This window comes from Petaurus breviceps, unplaced genomic scaffold (genome assembly GCF_028583685.1).
Source record: "Petaurus breviceps papuanus isolate PSGF00001 unplaced genomic scaffold, PetGlider_PUasm1.0 90750, whole genome shotgun sequence".
Classification (NCBI taxonomy): Eukaryota; Metazoa; Chordata; class Mammalia; order Diprotodontia; family Petauridae; genus Petaurus; species Petaurus breviceps.
This window is the reverse complement of record NW_027187335.1, coordinates 9576223-9599085: the sequence shown is the minus strand read 5'-3', so window position 1 is coordinate 9599085 and position 22863 is coordinate 9576223. Positions and strand designations below refer to the sequence as shown.

The 22863-nt window shown below is 35.5% G+C and overlaps 1 protein-coding gene across 19 annotated transcripts in view; it reads right to left on the bottom strand.

Moving 5' to 3' along the window:
* MBTD1 (mbt domain containing 1) overlaps positions 1-22863 on the bottom strand; it is an 80903-nt gene that overhangs the window by 24309 nt on the left and 33731 nt on the right. For 16 of the 19 annotated variants that reach the window (XM_069067495.1, XM_069067494.1, XM_069067490.1 and 13 more), the window contains 3 exons: positions 22212-22326; positions 21316-21398; positions 9892-10009 (listed from right to left, as the gene is read on the bottom strand). In XM_069067495.1, the coding sequence (XP_068923596.1) occupies positions 9892-10009; positions 21316-21398; positions 22212-22326 (316 nt within the window). Of the gene's footprint in view, positions 1-9891; positions 10010-14086; positions 14208-21315; positions 21399-22211; positions 22327-22863 lie in introns of those variants that run through there. The other 3 variants (XM_069067484.1, XM_069067486.1, XM_069067501.1) reach the window with 2 other exon arrangements.

Genomic DNA, 22863 nt, shown 5'->3' with positions numbered 1-22863 from the left:
CTTTCCCGTTCCCTTCTGATTGTACCTTTAAATGGGATGCAACCACCAAGACAAGGTCAAAACGTCTACATAATTTAAATGGGTGATATCATAAGCAAATCAGGGGAGTATGGAAAAAATTACCTGTCAAATGGATGGGCAAGGGAAGAGTTTGTGACCCAACAAAAGAGAGAGAGGATCATGGGAGGTAAAATGGATAATTTTGATTACATGAAATTAAAAAGTTTTAGCATAAACAAAACCAGTGCAGTCAAAATTATGAGAAAGCAGAAAACTGGGGAAACTTTTTTACAGCAAGTTTCTTTGATAAAGGCCTCAATTTTCAGAGACAGATTTATAAAAGAGCCATTCCCCAACTGATAAAAGGTCAAAGGCTATGAAGAGGCAGTTTTCAGAAGAAATCAGAGCTATGAAGTCATGAAAAAAATGCTCCAAATCCCTGATAATTAAAGAAATGCATATCAAAATAACCCTGAGGTATCATTGTATACTTATCACATTAGCTAACATGGAAAAGGAAAATGACAATTTGCTGGAGAGGATATGGAAAAAACTGGGACACTAATGCATTACTGATGCAGTTGTGAACTGGTCCAACCATTTTGGAGAACAATTTGGAAGTATGCCCAAAGGGCTACAAAACTTTGACCCAGCAATACCACTACTAGGTCTGTATCCCAAAGACAACAAAAAGTGAAGGGAAGGGACCTATAAGTATAAAAATATTTATAGCAGCTCTTTTTGTAGTGGTAAAGAATTGAAAATGTAGAGGATGCTCATTATTTGGGGAATGACTGAACAAGTTGTGGTATATGATCGTGATTAGAATGCTATTGTGCTATAAGAAACTATGAGGGGGGTGGTTTCAGAAAAACCTGGAAAGACATGAATTGATGAAAAGGGGGGAGAACTAGAAGAACAATGTACATAGTAACAGCAATATTATAATGATCAACTGTGAAAGACATAGGTATGCTGATCAATATAATGATCCACAATTCCAAAGGATTCACGATGAAATCCACCTCCAGAAAAAGAACTGATAAACTCTGAATGCAGACTGAAGCATTTTTTCACTTTTTCTTTTTAAAAAAATTTTTTTTGGCAGTATGGCTAATATATAAATGTTTTGCATGATTTCATATGTATAATGGGTATCATATTGTTTGCCTTCTCAATAGCTGGGGGAGAGAGAGAATTTGGAACTAAAAAAAAAAGTGAATGTTAAAAAATGTTATGTAATTTTTTTGGGGGCATGACTGATGAGGAATTTGTTTTGTTTGACTACATATATTTGTAATGGTTTTTTTTTTGTGTGTCTCAACGTGGGGGTCACTGGGAGGTGGGGAGAGAAGGCAGATTTTTGTTGATTGAGAGAAGTAAAGATTCAATTAAAACAAAAGAAATGTAATGCCAAATGGGATAGAGAGAGGAACACTGAATAAATGCTATCAGTAGACCCAGACTAAGATCTAGGTTTCTGGGTCTGGTACTGATTATTTGTCTGACTTTAACCTGTAGTAGGAAACTTGATTAGCCTGGAGCCTCAGTTCCTCAACTGCAAGTAGGTGATGATAAGTAATTCTCTGACATGTTGTGAGGAGAACACTGCGCAAGTCACATAAAGGTTAATTATGACTACACTCTTAAGAAGTGTTGAGCCAGGAAGCAGGAGATTCGGGCTTTCGTTTCACTTCTATCACTGAGTAATGAAATGACCTTTACCAAGTCACTAACTCACAAAGTACTATTTCCTTAACTAAAATATGAGGGAGGAAACAAAGAACAGAATGTAGGGCCTGCCATATTGCAGTACAGGTCCAGTTGAAGTGTGTGAGAGATGTGTGTGTGTGTGTGTGTGTGTGTGTGTGTGTGTGTGTTTTACCCAGTTGGCACAGCTCTGTGTAGGACTGAGGTTTGGCAAGGAATGTATGGCAAAAGAGTGAGGGACTTAAGGGTGGAGGACAGTGGCGGACTGAAATGTCTAACTAGAGAGTCAAGACTGGAAAGGCAGGGAAGTCAGAGCAGGAGCAACAGTCTGAAAAAGTGTTAAGGACTGGGTGAAGGTAAACTTTGAGATAAGGGAGAAACATAGGTTTAAGATGGATGAAGCAAAGACATATAGTTAGACTATCAGTTTTAAATGGGTGAAGTACAACATTTTTGGGGTGACAATCCCTGTGAGGGGCTGAGGTAGAATTTAAGGAATCTAAAAATTCTACAAATCTCTAATATGAATGTTACATCACATTTTTTGAAAAAGTGGGACTGTACACCTGCAATTTCATTTGAAAAGGTCATGATGAGTAAATTCCTTCTATCACTGCAGGATGGCAAGAGTTCTTAGTCTTAAATACCTCTGACACTGAGGCAAAATGACACTCCTTCTGACATGTGTCAGAAAGCCTTGAGGCCTTCCTGATTTCAAATGAAGTTACCCTCTACACCACACTGCCTTTCTATATTACACACATATGCATTTTTGTATGTTTTGTATATGCAGTTTTGTATATCAAAACTGTAGTCAACTATTGACTGAGTTCTACTTTTTCCACCTTGTTATTTAATATAGACTTTAAAAAATTTCTCTGCATACTCTTTATTTGCTTTCCTTATAGTGATGTAATTATATATATATCTTGTGATGGAAAAAGCACTGTATTCAGAGGAAAAACACCTGGGTTCAAAGTACTCTATAAATGCCTATGTAAACTGAATTAATAAAGTGAGTCTAGCTGCTTTTTAACTATGGGGCAGGTTTTTTTTGTTGTTGTTTTTTTGCTATTAAATATCTGCCATAAATCTTTATACAAAACAACTTGGAAACCTATTTCTTTGGGATATATTTCTATTCTTTTCATCCCTACTCCACTGAATCAATGCCACAGAGAGTAACCCTGAGTTCTCAATACCAACTCTGGTAGGTTCCACCATGATGAAAAAACTTTGGTCCCAAGGGAGTGCTGGTAAATGTTTGATAATAGGCTCTGGGGGGTGGGGTGGGGAAGTATGAATAATCCACTTTAAAGTTGATTATAAACATTTTCACCATCACTTTCTTGTGTCTAGTCAACAGCAAATCAAGACCTGATCTTGTTAAAATATTTCTTGAACATTTAATAACTGACTTTTGGGAACTCATAAGAGCCTAGCTAGCTCCAACACCCAGTGGTACCCACTGACGGTCTAATATGTTTGGCTTTCAACATTTTTCCAAATCTATGATTCAACCTCTGTAAAATATCTGTTCACAACTGTTTGATTTATACATGTCTACTAAAGACTGCGTAATTATTGCTTTTATACACATATCAACACCTAATAATTTCTAGAAGTTATTTTAGCTGTGATTTTTTTTGTAAATGTTTCCCAGTCTGTTGCCTTTTTAGGCTAGTAATATATGGTTTTACTTTAAGTAAATTGATTTGTTTTTATATTACTTTCTGAATATATCTCTTTCCCACTGTAGTCAGTGAGCCATTCCTTCAAAAAAAACTTTTTTATAAAAATAAGAAAAAAGTAGTTAAGCAAATCTAACCAACGTATTGACCAAGATGACAGAACAGGTGATAGATATTCCACAATTCTCATCTCCTACCTCTTCTTGCTTTTCTTTATAAATTAGTTTTACTGTTTTTTACTGTGCAAGAAATTATTTTCAAGTAATCCAAACTTTTAACATCACCTTCAATGATTTCTTCCTGACAGTCAATGATTTACTGTTCCCTTTTCTAAGTTGGGTTAAGCAGCCCATTAGGTTTTCTTTTAACTTTTAAATATGTATCTATTTTTATATATAGACCTTATGGCAGTTGGGAGTTTATTATGGAATGTAGCATATTGTATGGAACTAAAATTTTTTTTCCCACAGAAGAATTGCTCCCTAAAACATGTGACTAATGATTTTATTCTCCCTGTTTAATTTCAATGGATTCCTTTCCTCATTGCAAAATCTCAACAGGCTTATAAATTATAAGCTATCATTTTTGGTGGTTTTTCACAAGACAGTTTCTCTAAGATGACATTAAGCATGGCCATCAAATTTTGGTGCCCAATCAAAAAGGTGGCTGAGAAGTAGCATTAACCAATTTATCTCCACAGTAATTCAATTTCATGTAATTCAATTCAATTGTAGTTTAATGCCTGTTTGGATTGGTCTATTCCCTTTAATACTCTAATTCAGTTCAGGACGCCGAGGCAACAACATATTTGGGTTTCTTTCTGTTAGCTCCCTTTCATTACTCCAATTTTTTTTTCCTAGTCTTGAGCAGTTTTGAAAATTGTAGCTGTAGCAAATATTTTAAGGACTACAAAGGCAGTTCCCCTTTGCTGGTAGTTTATTCTTCTTCACTCTATTTGTTAGAATTTGTATCTGCTCATTTTTTTCTCTCATAAATTATCCTGGGATACTATCACTCCAATTCATAAAACAAAAGATACTAAAAAAATGGCTCTCAGTCCTGTGTGGCCACTCTGCATTTATAGTGCCAGACTGGTGGAAAACAATGCCAAGAATCACAGAGTTTTTACATATAAACATTAACTTAGCTGTTAGTATTCTAATTGGTAGATGCTTGTTCAATGACCAAATGGGCATACTACTTATTAGAGAAAGTGAATCGTATCAAACTTGATGTTCTCACCATAAATGAAACCAGATGACAAGACCAAATTTAAGTTAAATGGAAGGATGGCTACTGGGTTCTTCTTGGAGATGAAAATATAAGAGTTGGTTTTATTATACATCCAAACACTAAAAGAAATGATCATTTCTTTAGATATCTTGTTATTACATTGCTCTTGATAAAAATTTTCAGAAAGACTACCATGAGAATAATTAAAGATTATCGCCCTGTTTCTAGCTGCAAAGGTTGGGGTAGCAGATAAATTCTAAAAAAAATCTGGTAAGATCTTCCAAGTTAAATATATGCTTTAATAATTTAGTGGCTTCAATGCAAATGTGGGTATGGAGGAAGATGGTGACAAAACAGTGGAAAATATGATTTAGGAGTAAGGAATGGGAGACGCCAAAGGCTTGCACTCTACACAGAAGCCTTTATACTTGTATGTCATACATTTTCTCTTTGGGAAAAGAATTAGGAAGCACTGGAAATGACAAGCAACAAATGGCATCACTAAAATAAAAATGAATCTATGTGGGAGTCATTCTTCAACCAGTGATTTATGTATAGTTAGATCAACAAAGAAATACAATACTAGAAGAAAAAGACATAATCCATAATTCAATCAACTTCAATCTGACCTATTTAAACTGAATTCTGAATAGATTAAAAATAGGAAATGGATAGAGGAAAGGACAATGACACCAATTACAATAATCACATTAGAAGTTTGACGTATTTAAATCAAATACTGTGACGAGAAAATAAAAGAATCTACAAACTGCCTCATTCAGTGATATAATTGCCAAGACAAGAATGTAGACTATAAGTCATTTGTAAAATCTAATGGAGGAAAATTATGAGCAGTATTTCTCATAACACAGTGAGAGACAATGGAAAGAAACATTTAAAGAAAGCTTGGTGAGAGACCCACTGTATCATTATGAGGGCATTTAATGATGAAACTAGAAGGGCAATATATGAAAAATGAAAAAGAACTATAAATATCTTTATAACAGACTCTTCACCATCAGGCATAGACAAGCTACATTTGGACTTTAACAATACAGTTCTGGATGTATTACTTGGAAAATTAAAATGGTACTAAAGAAAATAAAGACTCAAAAAGAAAGCATCTGGACTAGATCAGATACAAACAGAGACAAGGTTCATGCTTGAAAAGACAAAATTTTGAGGACACTGAGGGATTCATTTGATGTGGGGGAAAAAAGCCTCAGATACTATTAACTTAAAAAAAAGCAATCAAGAGAACATGAATCTGACTGCCTATACAAAAATTTTATGAGAATCATGTACACATACACTGAGGGGATTCTTCATGACAGTATCAGAAGAGAATAAGCAAGGAATTCATAAATGATTCTTCACAGCAGGCTGTATATCTTTACCATCACAAAATTGACTTGACAATATAGAGAATACAAGATCATACTTTACTTAAAGAGTTGGTTTGCTATATGAAAGTATTTGCTTTGGTAGAGGAAAATGCCACCTTACAGGCTCATTTCCATCAAGGTTGTTTCCCAAGAACATCTCAAAATCTTACAAAATACTTTGCAAGATATTCCATAACATTCAGTGAGGAGTAAAACAGATATAAGGTTGCCAAAGGTGCTTGCCACTAACAAACACCTGGAGGATGATGCAGCATAGAGCTCAGGTTGAAGACGTCATCCAGATACTCCTGGTTTGCAGATAAAACTGTGCTGACTGTATCAAGTTCCAGGACATTGCAGTCTCCTAGATGAAATTCAAAATCACCCAGAAGAATTTGGCTTATTCAATATGATCCACACAGGAAAAATCAAGTGGACAGCTGTCAAAGTCTTGATTTGCAGCTGAATGGACAATTTATCAATCTGTTTATCCACCAGTAAATATATTTAGGCCAGACACTGCGAATGGACAGTGAGTGGGGTCCAGAGATGAACAGGAAGAGGGAAAGAACAGGATGGATTGTCTTTGGGAAACTGTACAAGCTTCTTCCACACACAAAAGCCCATCTTATTACACCAGTATTTTTCTGGTGATGGTGTATGAAATATTGAGGTTAAGAATCACCCAAAGGACAACAGAGAATGGGTTATAAAGAGGCTGCAATAGGCTATAAATTAGTTAGAAATGTATAAAGGATGTCAGGGAAATGTGTGACTAGAAAAAATGATGGGACTGGTTACACACTGAAAGCAAGGTATAAATGATGGACAGCCTAAGTACTCCATTCTAAAGAAAACATGGAGAAGGCCCTTGCAATTTGGGTAGACACCCATGTTAAATTTATAGGAGGATATGATATGGTTAAGAGTGCTAGAGGATGGGAAGGCATGGATGATCTGTGATCTATATAGCAGAAGGAAATATATCCATCCACATCCATTCGTACACTGTATTTTTGTCATTTTTACTATATGCAGAGTTAACTGATATATGCTGGCTTTGTGATCTGGGCAATTCACCCAATCTCTTAATGCCCTAGTAACTTCCTAAGACTATAAATTGCAAAGCAAGTATGAATTTGCATTGGTAGGTGTTTCCTCCCTGCAAGTTCTCTACACCAATGAAATCACATCTGAAGACAAAAATTATACTTGTTATTTTTTTCAGGACTATGTTGAACATGAATAGTCACAGGGTCATTTACTCTAATGCTTTTACTTTTCAATTGAGGTTCAGAAAGGGTAAATCACTTGTCTAAGGTTGGGCAGATAGTTAAATGTCCTCAGATTTCAAATCTAGTATTCTTTCAGTGTATCCCCCTTCCACTCCCACCCCAACCCCCACCCAGTATTCTTTTCTGTTACAGCGCTGGCAGATAAGATGGTTTTTCCCCCTTGCCACTGCTAAGTCCTCTATTCCTGCCCTTGAATTGATAATCTCCTGTCTCCTCCAGGAGCCTGCCTTCTGAAAATTAGGCAGAAGGGGATATAAATTTTTCCTCAGCCACTGCTTTTTTCCTCTTGCTTACAAAAATGCCCAGAATCTATTAATCAACAAGTATTTATTAAGTACTTATTGTATACCAGGCACTGTACTAAGCACTGGAGGCACAAAGAAAAATAAAAAACCAATTCCTGCCCTCAAGGAGCTTACATTCTATTAAGGATGGGAAGGAGAGACAACATGTATACAAGCAGGTACATACAAGATAGAATAGAGTGGAAGGCACTAACAGCTGGGGGAATGGGGAAAGGCCTTGAGCTTCAGCTGAGACTTGGAAGGAAGTCAGGGATTCTCAGAGGTGGAAGTGAAGAGGAAGAGTATTTAAACGATGGGGATAGACGTCCTTAAAAAACCCCAAACCCTTTATTTGAATAAGCCCCTCAAGGAATAATCTTATAGCCATCCTCTCTTTCACAGCCGAAGTCCTAGAAAAATATACTTAAGTTTGCTGTCTTCATCTTTTTACCTCTCATTTCTCAATCTCTTTCAATTTGGCTTTCATCCCCACAATTGAATTGCAACAATTTCCTCTAAGTTCATCAATGATGTCTTTATTGCCAAATTCCATGGTCTTTTCTTAGTCCTATTCCTTTTTAATCTCTCTACAGCCGTTTACATTGTTGATCACTTGTTTCTTCTTAGATATTCTCTCCAACCTGGATTTTTGTGACACTGCTCATTCATGATTCTCTTCCCACATATTTGATCTCCTTTCCTCAGTCTCCTTTTAGAGGATCAACATACTTGTCTTCACCTCTACATATGTATTTCTTTCCTGGGCCCTCTCCTCTTATCTCTTTATATTCTATCTTGTTGGTCTCATCATTTCCCATGGATTCAACTCTCACTTTTCTGCAGAAGATTCCCAAGTCTACACATTCAGCTTTCAACTCTCTTCCAAACAACTGTCTTCTGGGAATACTTATTTTGCTCATGATTTTAAAAGGATGGCTCTAGTGTTTATTGTAAATAAAATGAATTTCTATATACAATTTAATGACACTATGGAAGTATTTTATTTTTTAAAAATAGTCATGAGTAGAGAGTGAATTTTGTCAAATGCCTTTTTAGTGAAAAGATAGTTTTTGTAGAAGATTAATCTAACAGCAGGATAGATTAGTGAAACAGAATGAATTGGAAGGAAAAGAGATTAAATATGATGATATCATAATATACTAGGTGTGAGTATGCCAAGCCAGAATTCCCTCCTTGCCCTGGACTATTTTAGTCCTTACTATCTGTGTATGGGTATTTAATCATACACTAATTATTTAATCATATATTATTTTCTGTTGCTATTTTTTATAGGTAGACCTTATTTACCATACCAAATTATAATCTTTATTTTATAACAAATCTGTCTGATGATAAGGTTTGGGTAGTAGTATATTAAAACTTTTTAGGTCCTCTATACATAAAGACTAATCGTGGAGGTCTTTTCTCATAATTTGTAACAGTTAAAAAAAAAATTCAACAAAAACCCCAAACCCACAACTAAAGTATCACACTGTGATGAAAGTATTTTATAAACTCCAAAGTACTGTGCAAATTTGAGTTATTATTCACACTAATAAATGTAAAAACTTAAAAAAATACACTAGAACATTTAATGGAAGACAGACTTATTGTTCTAATATTTTATTTACAAGTTATTTTTAACATTTGAAATTTATACTTTATACTTAACATTCATGTCCTATGGTAGGGAAAAGGAAATGAGAGCTTTCTATACTGCTCTGTTATCTCCCTCTTCATCCAGACTCCTGTGTATGTAATTCAAAGGGTTTATGTACCCTCTGGATTTGGGGTCCTTAGTAGTCTCACTGTTCCTTCACTGTTCACAGCAAAGGGATATGAGCTCCAAAGGGAGGGTGAAGAGTTGCTCTGTTTCCCACATTTCCATGCCAGGAGTCTGTGGAAAATTCTGACCTGGAAAATCAGGGACCCAGGCTAACTGGTCAGCTAAAACTAATAGCAGGAGCTCCTACCTGTGTACCTATTCAATAATAAGGTACTGCAGTACCAAGAGAGTGATATTAGTGGGAAATGTAAGAATGGGACAAATCTGAGAAACACTGGGAAGAAAGAATTGACAGGACATGTTGACATGGACACCACTATCATTAACAATCCAAATCAGTTACATTAAGCAAATTGGCTACACAAATTTTCTAATATAGTCAGTTTTCATTATTCATTACAACTTCCCAAACCTCCATGTACCATAAAATTTATAAGCACCTATAAAATAATCTAATTATAGGTATCATTAGCTTTTTTTTGGTCAATTACTATGAAGGTTTTTCACCTGCTAATTTCACAATTCCAGCTATCCAGAAGACTTTGGTAGGTAGGCTGCAGTCTGTATTGGGAACTTCCACCCTCACATTTTCTGAGATATCACCCCAGCAGGTCCCCATGGGTGCCTGTCATGTAAAAAGTACCAAATTAGCACCTTATTATTAGCACTCAGCTTGGAATACAATCTTTATTTTTATTAACTGTCACCAACAATGGAAATACACAAGAAATGACAGACTAATATGTAATTTTCTCTGAAAATTCAACCTTTTCTTCTCCCTTTATTTTTCATAGACTTTTATTATTTGATATTCTTATAAGTATCTAGTCTCAGGGATGAATTCAAGTTTAAAAGAATTCAAAGAAGTTAAAACACACAAATGTCAGCTTCAGAATTCAGCATATTATTTTAGTATAGTGCATAGAAAATAATGTTTTATAAAAGCAGGATTACAAAATCAACTGTAGCTTTCACAAGACAGAGCCAATTTAAGATATTTGTTGCTATTTGCAATATACCTTTGAATGAATATAATTTTAATTTGACAAAGAATAACAAGAAAAGCAATTCAAACTTGCAACCTGCCTTTCATGCATTATATCATTAAGTACAGTATTTGGGGCAATATATTCCAAGTTAGTAAGAGAAGGTAGGTAAGAGAAGATGTGAAGGTTCAAGGTATTTTTTCACCTCAGTATAAAAAAATTTCCACTTTTAAGACTGATTCACAGGAGAAAGTTTGTGAGAATGGGCAAAAGAGAAGGTAGCAGGAAATGAAACACTCAGAAGGCAGAGTTGCAATTTTAGAGACCTATAGTATAGTAAACTATTAGTTTAACCATCTCATACTTTTTCTAACATGATTAACATAATAACTTAATACAAATCTCTATCACCAAAAGAAAAAACTTGAATATTAGAAAATGAAAATCACCAAAAAAATCTAAGTGACTTCTGTCTCCATGAGGTAGCTAATCTACATAGTAATGTGATGGGATTTTTCTAAAACCTCTTACCATTATAGTCTACAACTATTATAATGTGTACCCCCTATTACTTTTTAGTCAATTGATACTTGAAACTTATTTACAACTTGTATACAGTGGTGTGAGAATTATTTGGGACAAGTGATTTTTATATGGTTTCATATTGTAACAGCAATGGTCACATAAGTGTATTTGTATCTCCTGACACCAGGCTCCTTTAGAACATCTGACCATGACCAAATACATTGAGTAAAGCTGATATGAAATATTACCTAAGAAATATTTCTTCATGTATTAAGGACATAATACTGTCATGTGGGAAAGCACTAATTTAGATATGGTCTCATTTTGGGATAGCAAAAGTCATGTGTGTTTGGGTATGTGTGCATGTGCATGCATGCATTCAATAACACTACTGTGTCTCAGAACAGAATGACAAAATGAAACCAAATTAAACTAATCTCCCCACTTTTTTTAGTTCTCTATTAGTTGAGTAATGCATCTCCTGCCATTTACAAATATTTCACTGGGTCTTCTGCTATGCTTTTTAGTTCTATGGTTTTAAAGAGTGGTTATTACTCTCAATGAAGGTACCAAAGTTTGAGCTTTTAAAGAGCACATTTCAATGACTATTAGAGAAACTGCTGTGGCTGTTGGTGTGGGGATGTCAAGCATTTTAAGATCATTCAAGCATATACTAAAAAAGAATCAGTATAACCAAAACATAAAGGAAAACTGCAATTGAAAATGATAAATACTGCCAAGAACTAACAGAATAGCAATACAAAAGAGCCTAATTAATCCTCAGAAGACAAGCAAAGACCTTCAGAGGGACCTGGCAGTTGAAGGGGTCGTTCTTGATTCTTCTATGTGCATAGGCTTCTTAAAGTTGAAAGAACAATGAGAAGATCAGTAAAAAAAAGTGGCTAAAAGTTGCTATGAAACAAAAATGCTTGACATGAGTAAGACAATACAAAGAGCAGAGGACTGAAGACTGAAAAAAGGTAATTTTTTATTGATGAAACTCTTTTTCATTCAAAACTATACCAAAACTGCTGCTGGAAGAAGTTTAGGTGATCCTATAAGATCTAGTACTCTCCATCAGACTTTAAAATCTCTGCTGAAAAATGTCAGGGGACTTTTTACTTTTAATGGCCCTGGCAGGATTGCCCCCAGTGAGGCAATGATAAACTTTGATAAATATTTACTGATAGAAGCAGAACTATCCTAAAATGACAGAAATTCCCAAGTTGAGATGGAATATTATACCACAACCTTTACCCATACCTTATGTCATGAAAGACAGAGAAATGTGTCCAAGAGATGGAGAGAAACACGCTTCAGTGGCCTGGGAACTCACCTGATTCACACCCCATTGATAACCTATGGGTTATCAAGACTAGATGTGGGAAAATGGACTATTTGTCAAAGGCATGTTTAATATTCACTGTGATGTATGGTTTCATGATGAAGAATTAGAGAATTATTTGTCAAAGTCTTATGAACTCAATGCCAAATCATATAAAACAAGTGATTGCAGCAAAAAGAGGACATATTGCATATTAAAATTTGTTAAAAGATATAAATAGCTGTAAGGTTTATTGTATATATCAATAAATGCAATTATTTTAATTGTCCCATTTAATTTGCACACCACTGTAATTGTTAACTAAATTAAATAAGTGAATTTTAGAAATACAGAAAACATTAAAAGTTTCTCTGGAGGTAAATGATAAGAACCATACTAAAATAATTTAAAACCTTGATGATAAAGAAGGGAACCAAGTAAGGCCAGGTGAATTTGTACATTTTGGGGCAAATCAATATAAGAAAATATAGCCAGAAGAATGAGTAACCAAAGGAATCAGAGATATAGGACCTAGCCAATTTGAACATCAGGCAGTAGACACTTGTACATGGTCTTCCTCTCTTTGGTAGACTCTCTTCTGATACGCCAACTTGTATGAAACATTATCTGTTTAATCCCTACCTTCTCAAGAGCCAAAGTATGAGAAAGAACAATTTCAGATTGAGGTGAAGAAAATGTGAAGGGATATAGAACTAGGTTAAGTCCACAAAGTAAAAGACAGAATCAATTATGACTACTCCGTACCAGTGATGGGCATGAAATATGCTTCCAAATATATGGTGAAAACAGGGTATCTCAGCTATCACTGATTCTGGAGGGTAGATATGAATGGGTTCTCTAGTTGTGGAAAAATATGTCAATCACTTTTTTTGCCTATTTGTTAATTTATGTCAAATACTGGATTCTTCATGTTCTGCTATCTTCCCTATATCACACTAGACTTTGAAGCTACTCCTATTGCCAGCAGGTATAATAAGAAAACTTAAAGGAAGATGGATTATATATCTGTTTTTATATAAAAGACAGTCTCTATGATCTTACCAGTATTAATCTACTTAAGATAGATTAGGTGGTAGCTAGAATTTTAAAAATTTAAGGCACATCTTTTTTTCTTAGGTGGGTGGTAAGGTGGAGGTAGGAGAGAATAAATATGAAAAGAATCTGACTTTGTAGATCATGAGAAATACTTCAGCTGTATTTATCACACAGGTTTTGGTTTAGGTCACTGTATTTATTGCTAGTGAGCTGAACGTATGAGCCTAATATAGATCTGACTGTCTATCTGCCAAACTGATAGGTTGATTAGAATAAAAATTAATTTTAATGAATCAACTAATTTAAGTTCAAGTAAATAAAGTATCAGTATTTTCATTTAAAAATGGTAATGATCTTCATTTTTCACAAGGATATGACTTTTTGGTTCCTACAGTCTGGATTGGTATAGGAGAAAGTAGCAGAAAGTGACATTTGTTCTTGCCTGTAAGGTTGTGGTTCTGCTAGACCCTCCTAAACCAATCCATATGTTTGTCTCTATGGAAAAAAGAAAAATGGGGGGAAAAAAAGAGCACCACAACGTGGAATGTGCTCCATATAGTAAAACAAACAGCTTATATATACATATATATGCATATATATGTAATATGAATATATACATATATACACACATATATAATTCTCTTTTGTTAAAAATGAATATTCTCAAATGGGGAAGACTGAATGACCCAGGCCTTGATAGCCATCTTCGTTCAAGTCATCTGTCTTCACTTGCTGGCAGGAGGGATAACTGGTCTGGATTGGCATAGTATGAACTAGCAGAACCGTAATTTACAGGTAACAACAAATTTACCTTCCAGACTCATGGCGAAGAGATCCACCTCAGGTGCCTCCCCAAACAAGGAAGATCTGGTTCACCACTTCCTGATCCAGGAACCACTCGTGGGGGTTAATCTGTGAGCGACTCTCCTTCCCTGCAAGGTAAGCTGCAATCAGGAAGGTCCTGTTGGACATGGCCCAAATCCAAATGCTAAGGGCCTCCCAACAACAACAACAAAAGTGATCTTTTTTTCTCATCTGTAAGAAAATATTTTTGTGGGAAGTTCCCTTTCCCCAGATTTCTTGTAAGCTCAGAAGTGTATTATAGCAGGGATTTCTAGAGATGCTTGGATCCTCAGTTAAGTGTATAGATATGATACACACTAGAACTGACCACAAAAAAAAATTTACACAGACTTGCTATATATACTGTGGGCCCAAATAACACTGATAATTGCATAGAAACCCTTGGCATTAATGAATAAGAGTAGAGGATAGTGTTTAGCTGTGAAATTATACATGAATCTGGCCCAACAGTGATAAAGACAAAATCTACATGAAAGTTACCATTACAGTATACTTTCAAGATTCATTTTAAGAGATAATTAATGTACTGGCATCTAGTGTAGAAACAGAAAGTATGTGTTTGCTATAAAAAAAAAGTACAGAGAATATGTTAAAATTTCACAAGAAAGAGGGAAAAAAGGGATGATTAAAAAAAAAAGAATATATATCTGAAACCACACAAAGTAGGATGAGGAAATCATGATTAACAGGACAAAAAAAATCCTTCCCTTTCTCACAAAACCCACTCACCTTGCAATCTGACAACAGGTGAGAGGGTGAGAGAGAGAGGGAGAGAGAGAGAGAGAGAGAGAGAGAGAGAGAGAGAGAGAGAGAGAGAATATTTAATTTGGTAGTAGAGGGAAAAGATGTTTGAGGTAGCAGTAAGATTAATAATTACAGAACACTATAACTAAATCACTAATAAACTGTTTGAGTAATCTTTGATAAATCGGTTCCCTTCTCTGCTAAAACACAGAATCTGATCAGGTTGACTTTTTTTTTTTAAATAAGCAATTGGGGTTAAGTAACTTGCTCAAGGTTACACGGCCAGTTATTATTTCTGGGTGTGGTGCTGAGTATCTGAGCCTGGATTTGATCCGGGTCATCCCGACACTGGAGCCAGTGCTCTTACTCACTGAGCCACCTGGCCGCCCCTAAGCAATCAGGGTTAAGTAACTTGCTCAAGGTTACACGGCCAGGTGTTTCTGGGTGGGTACTAAGTGTCTGAGCCCGGGACTCGATCTCCAGGTCTTCTCAACACTGGAGCCGGTGCTCTTACTTGCTGTGCTACCTGGCCGCCCCAGATCAGATTGACTTCTAAGGTCCCTTCCAAATATGAAATTTCATTAAGTGTGTGATAGGTGCTTGTATATGTTACATATAAACATAGGAAAATGACTAGTGGTTTAGAAGGGAAAAAATACATTCCTTTTGATTAAAAAATATGAATGCTAGTAATGGACCTTAGGAATCATGATAGTAAAGCAAAAAACAAAATCATTTGAGAAAATCAAAGAGATCACATAAAAAGGAAATAGCAAAATTGTATGTATATACATACATGTAACAAATATGCAAAATAAGGTGATTTTCACAAGTGTAAATCAACTCTATTCTTCCCAGAGGAGGTTTAGTTTATTCATTAACAAAGGTATCTTTCCAAAAGATGTCACTATATAGTGAAAAGAACCCTGGACTAGAAACTTGACAACTTGGGCTCAACTCCTGCCTTTGTGGTTTGCTACTAATGGAATCTATTCTGAGCCTTAGTTTTCTCATTTGTGGAATCCACAGTCTCAGAGGGCTACTCTGAGGCTAAAGGGACCCTCCTGTGATGGGGCATTCTAATAGTTTTCCCACCTTTCTGTTTCTTCTGTCTCTTTTGCTGACTTCCCACCCTCTTACTAATATTCAGTAGGCCATGGGTAGGGGTCACCAAAGCCCTGTCTTCAATCTTCTCTATTGCTTGTTAGTCTCTCCTCCTTGGTGATCTATTTCCATTGCTTCAGTTATTGCTTTTATGAAGATGATTCTCCAATATCATATTTCCAAATGACTGCTAGATATCTACAGGGAGAAATATACTATAGGGACCTCATACTCAAGATATCTATAACCAAATTTATTACTTTCTTCTCAAAATCTGCCTTTTCTTTCATATGATGGCACCACTGTCCTTCCCAGTCACACAGGCTCAAAACTTCAGAGTCATCATTGACTTTTTCCTCACTGCCCTTTAGTTGTCAAGTTCTGTCCATCCTACCCCATCTCTATCTGTCCCCACTCCATTCCTTTTTTCCTGTAACTGGGTCTAAATTACTGTTTACCTAGACTACTATATTATTCCTTTCTACCTTTAGTCTCTTTCTTCTCTAATCTGTCCTTTGTAACCACTCTCCTTGTAATCTTCCTAATGCATTGCTCTGAACCTATCAATCCTCTGTTCAAAGACCTCTGCCTCCTAAATAAAATACAAACTTTTCTATGTTATTTCAGACAACTCCATGATTTGCTTCCAAACCTATATTTTTCCCTACCATTCCTCTACCAAAAATTTTGTTGCTGTTTTAGTTGTTTCAGTTGTGTCTAACTCTCCATGACTCCATTTGGGGTTTTCTGGGCAAAGACTCTAGAGTGGTTTGCTATTTTCTTCTCCAGTTCATTTTACAGACGAGGAAACTGAAGCAAACAAAGTGGTTGCCCCGGGTTAGGAAGTGTCTGAGGCCAGATTTACACTCAGAAAGATGAATCTTTCTGATTCCAGGCCTGGCACTCTATCCATTGTGCCACTTAGCTGCTTATACTCTAGCTAAATTAGATTATCTATACATTAGTACAGATAATCTACAGATCTACCTTATCTACCTCATGCCTTTGCTGACAACGATCCTTATGTCTGTAACACTTGCCCTACCTTTGTCACCCTCATCATGATTTTAAAATTCAAATGCTTTCTACCTTATCTAGGAAGCAATTCCTTATCCTCTCTGCTGCATTAAAGTTTTGTCTTCTTCAAATATTTTTAAACCTCTCCTTTAAACTTCCTTGATTAGACTAAGTCCACTGGTACTATCTTTTTCATATTTATATCCCCAACATTTAGCACCTTTGTATATTGTAGGTGCTTAATCATTGTTGAATTTAATAAGATAATGTATATGAAAAAATTTTGTAAACTGCAAAGGCCCATGTTATTATCAAAATAAAAAAGGAAACTTTATGGCTTTTTGAGAAAATAATTTTGTGCAAAGAGCTGTTTTCCCCATAGTTTCACTGTAATCAGTCAGAAATACCCTATTACATTTAAATTACTATGGAAAACATCATTCTCTTTAGGAATTTATAATACAACCTACAAGGAGGAGACAGTGAAGGTTAATTTCAGTGCATGAATACGATCTATTGTTTTGAATGCCCACAGCACTCTAGATCTCTTTTACAACACTTACTATTTAATTGTCTAGTCTCTAGTGGTAAGGTTTTTTAAATTTTTTGGTATATTTGTCATAGCTTCCTAATGAGATGGTGACCTCCCTTGAGGGCAAGAATTATATTATTTTTATCTTTCTATCATCCAATGCTTGCATCTAATAAGCACTTAAAGTTTGCTGAATTTCAAATGAACTCGAATATTTTAAAAATATCATAAATCCAGAGAACAATCTTAGTAGCTGAAATTCAGTAAGTTGCTAATTATATTCTAGAAAGAGTCACTAATTGCTCATGAACTGTACTAGAGCATATGTAGAGGTAGGTATTGGTAGTTAAATTTTTTTAGCAAAAATACAAGTTCACTCCCAGGCTAAGTCTGAAATGAACAAAGTCATCTCTATTACATATCTGAAGACTTGGCATACATTATTAGGTACAAAAAAAAAGGAGTAAGATGATACAGTGGAATGAGCTATCAGTGTAGTTTTGGAGTCATAGTGCATACTCTCCTTCATACTGATAAAAGTTCATTTTGGTTCAAAGTTTCTTAGATTATTTTCAAAGAGAGAGAAGGGATAGTACAACCAAAACATTTTTGGTCTCTTGAGTGATGAGAACATCAATAAGAGAAGAGACTTTAGTATACATGGTGCCATTTACAAAAGTGTTTAGCATAACATATATCTGAAACATGTAAGCAAAAAAAAAAAAATCTGATTATATATAACTTTGCATTCTTACATATTTTGTGCTTTACTATTTTAGTCCTATCTTACTGCTTTTTATAGCATATAGATGACTGGAACAGGGCATGACAGCATCTTTTAAATGAAATGAGTCCTATCCTCAAATATTTTCTGAAAAAAGTCAAGAATCAACCCCCATTCTCTGTAGTACAGATGGTCTCTATATATTTTGCTATGCTTGAGAATATCCTAGGATTAAATTCAAATGATTTATGGAAGAAAAGAACACATGGATTTTACACAGTACTGTTCTAAAGGATTTACATTGTAAAGGAAAAACTATTTCAAAGAATAACGGGATGCCTGAGAAATAGTGAGTTTCCAAGTGGTTGAAGTCTTCAAGCAGAAGCTTAGTGATACTGTAGAGAGGATTCCTGCTCATATGGGATGGACCAGACAACCCTTGAGGTCACTTCCATTTCTGAGATTCTGTGATGCAGTCCCTATATTTAGATACTTAAAGCCATTTTGAGATGCAGATTTTGTGTTCTGGAAAACAAATTATGAGTCCTCAGGCAAAAAAACCTGACTAACCAAAAGGTAGTAAGACAATTATACTTCTAACTGTTAAAAATGAAGCTATAAGGATCGTCTCTCAAATTCCTAAATAAAAGACAAGATACATCAGACATTCTGTAGATAGCAGTCATGATATATACAGATTTACTTAAAAAAATGCATCTTCTGGTTATGTTAAATCTATATGTCAACTTTGGTTTGATTTTGAGGATATGTTACCACTGCTCTTCTTGAATAGTAAGTGATAAACCACTTTGTGGAATTTTAGGAATATCTCTATTTAAACAAAGAAGATATATTTAAATTATACTCTTTTGGTCAATACTAATAGTAGAAATGTAGACGGTATCAAGTATGTTCCAAGAAATTAAAGTGAAACAAGGAGTTTTTCTAAGAAAATATCACTAACTACTAAGTAACATCAAATGAGCAAAAGAAAAAAAAAAGAATGAATAGTGGAGAATTGAGGCAGAGGGAAGAGCTGGGATAAAAGAGCAGATGGAAGAGGCTGGACCTTGCTGAGGCAGGAAAACATCAGATTCCTTTAGTCACAGCAGATCCTAGGAAGAGGTTTCTATTTGCTATGACTTCTGCTTCCCAAGAAGAACAATGGGTGCTCTATGGAGATCACTCTGTCCTTTCCCTTCCTCAAAAAGCACCACTAGTCACCCTAAAAGAACTTATGTTTTACCTTTTTATTCCTTCATTACAAATTGAAGGCTTAAAAATGCATATTATGAATAAGTCAATTCAAAAACTCATTCTCATTGAAGCACAGTAAGTCAATAAAGAAAGAAATGAATGAGGGCCATCAGGTCCTTCCTTGTGATAGGAGGAATTAATGAAAGCCTGAAGAGTGAGTATAGGTGCTAAGGTATTTTTATCCTTTTAATTCTGGCAGCTCCATTTTATATAATAAAATTTTTTGATAAATGAAGCTAACTCTGCTGTTGGAAAACAGAGCAAGTTCCAAAGTTCCCCTTCCCCACACTCCTCTAAACTGTTACGTATCATATGCGTGACTCCATGGTATGCAGTGGTGTGCTTTCCTCACAATAGCAACATTGCATGTTGCTAAAATAAACATACATTTCACTCAGATCAAATGTTTGATATTCCATTTGGGCCAGTTCAATTAGGCTTTCTTTGCTTGGTACTTTAATTTGTATCTCTCCAGCCAAAGACCAGTCACTACTAATTCATAGCAAGGGAGAGTGGTAAGCAAACTGTTGTTATTTACCCCTTTTTAGTTATAAACCTCAAACATTTCATTTCAAAGAACTAGTAAAATCCTATTTAAACAAATCTGAAACTACATGAAAATGCTTTGTTAATTTAGAGCATGTAAGTGAAATTCAATGATTTGTTTAAAAGTGATATATTTTGCCCTGAGGAAAACCAATAATTATCAAGAGAATAATGTCTTTGGATTTCCAGGAGCAGCAGAAACTGAGGCTCTGTCTACAGCTACTGTCCACATACTGATATCTGTGATTAAACAAGTCTTAATGCTAAGATCAGCCTTAACAACCATAAAAAGTCACAATTTAGCTACTTCTCATTTAAGAACCTACCTCTAGCTAAAGCAGATATAAAGAAATAGTTAAAAACTAAAGAAATGTCAAGTTTTTAAAAAAGAATACTTTAATAATTAAGGACCTTCTTAAGTCATAGTTGGAATCCTAAATTTTAAAAATGCCATATTAACATATTAATTATCAACTTAAAAACATGTTTACCAAGAATTACCTATAGCACTATGCTGAAACAGCATTATACTATACCCATAATTAATGGGAAGGTCTTAGAGGCTGCTATAAAGAGCTGGCTTTGGGGACTACAGGCATAAGCAATTCCTATTGCTTTGTACTTGCAAAATAAAAAGAAAAACAAAAACATTAGGAAGTAAACCTCAGATCTAAGCAAAGAATCAGCTCTAAGGGGCCAGACAGATACCAAGGGTGACAAAAAAATGATAATCAATAGATCTGCTGGGTCCCAAGAGACAGTGATGTGGCCCCAAGGTGGACATTAACAAACTGCAGAATAGAAAACGTTTCATTTTAACTTTTTACATATTTATAGAAAAGCATGACAGGGTGACTTTACTTTTATTACTAGATAAATGGAAGTAGTGAAATTAGTCCTTTTACTTAGACAACTTAAACGTAATTTTGCATTATCTATTAAATAATGATGGATTTAAAGAATACTTTGTTAATATTTTAATGTAATATCTAACATTACAATATTAACAACACTGCCAAATCTTCAGGACTTAATGCATGGATACAATACAAAATGAGAAGAGGAATTCTTTGCTTTCCCTATAATCAGGTGCAGATATAGGACTCCTCTCCATTAACAATGGCAAACTTATGCAAGGTGAAGAGAAAAATTTCCATTATACTCTGTTAAAACAAAAGCTTGTTTTTGAAAAACCAGTTAATTTCTCTATTTATACTTATTCAAGTGAAAAAAGAAGCAAATCTATACTTACATGCTTAAAACAGGTCACTGGAGCAGCTATAAAGCTATTGCTGTTGATGTAATTACCCCAACTGAAGCCTTCCAAGGAGACTGCTGAGAAAAAAGGGAAGTTAAGTTAAAAAATCAAAACCTTAAATGCTTTAAGTTCCAGTAAAAGTCCACTGAAACAAAATATGAAGTGACATCAAAGCTGTTAGTTGTTAATTTAGACTATGTACAAGTTAACTACTCCAAAAAGGTTATGAATCTTCCTAATGAAGCCAGTCAGTGCCACCCCACATGTGAGAACAGTAATGACAACTTCTCATGTCTCTGCACTGGAGCTTCCTAAGGGTGGTGGGCAGGGAACTACTGAACGGGAACATGTTCCAGAGGGCAAGGTGGCTCTCCTGGCTTTTTACTCTTGCCCTAAGTCTCAGGCAGCTGGGTGGTGCCATCATGAGCAGAGTCAGGACCAGAAGTCAGGAAGGTGAGTTCAAAATCAGCCTCAGACACTTACTAGCTGTGTGATCCTCAGCAAGTCATTTAACCTGTCTGCCCCAGTTTCCTTACCTGTGGAATGGGAATAATAATAGCACCTATGTCCCAGGGTTGTTAAGAAGATCAAATGAGATAACAATTGTAAAGCGCTTGGTATGATGCCCAGCACATAGTAAATAAATGCTAGCTATTATTACTGTCTCTAACCTTCTGTCCTCCTCCCTCAAGAACCTGCCAAATGCTTTGGCTCCAGGCTTTCTTCTACTCTGCAGCCCTCTAGGGGACTGGCATAAAAAAATAGTTAGGATTATAAAGAAAGGTTCTGTTATGATGATGTTGCTAGTTCAGTTAGGTTCCTCCCACATCAGGTCTGGGCAACCCTAGCTCAGCCTCCATCAAGTCTGATCTCCCCCATCACCACATTACCTGACTTTGTCTTGGCCTGGCTCTGTAGGGTGGCTTGGTACTGGGCATAAGCTGCTAGCTTTGCCACCAAAGGCTGCTTCTGAAGAACTTTTGCTTTCTTAGTGGGAGGTTTACCCTGAAACAAGAAGAGTTAAGTAAACAGAGTGACCTTATTTATTCATCCCTAGAAAAATGACTATCTAGGTTGTTATTTAAATCTTGATGTTTTAGAAAATTATAAATTAGGGAAGCACAAGGAAATTTCAAGATGGGAAGCTGTTAGGATGCAGAAATACATGGATGTCAAACTGCCACAGCAATATGCAGGTTATTAATTAATAAATTAATATTCATCTATTAAGTATAACATATATGCACAGTTAAAATATCAGGCTGTGGCAAAGCCTCAAGTCCTTCCCATAGAAGACACAGTCACTTTTAGTGGGTGCCACCTTCACACAACAGGGCAAGACAATTTAGTTCTCAGAGACTGGAAGGCAAGAACTGTGATGTTTCTCAGTATGAAGATAAAGGAACAAAGACAAGTCTAGTCATGGGTAAAATTCAGAACACAACAAACTGCCAGCCACAGAGATTTAGACTAGTTTCTTTGGGCAGTTGATGAAGCAACTAATGAATATCCATGTGGTATATTTCCTGAAATCTGGCAGTT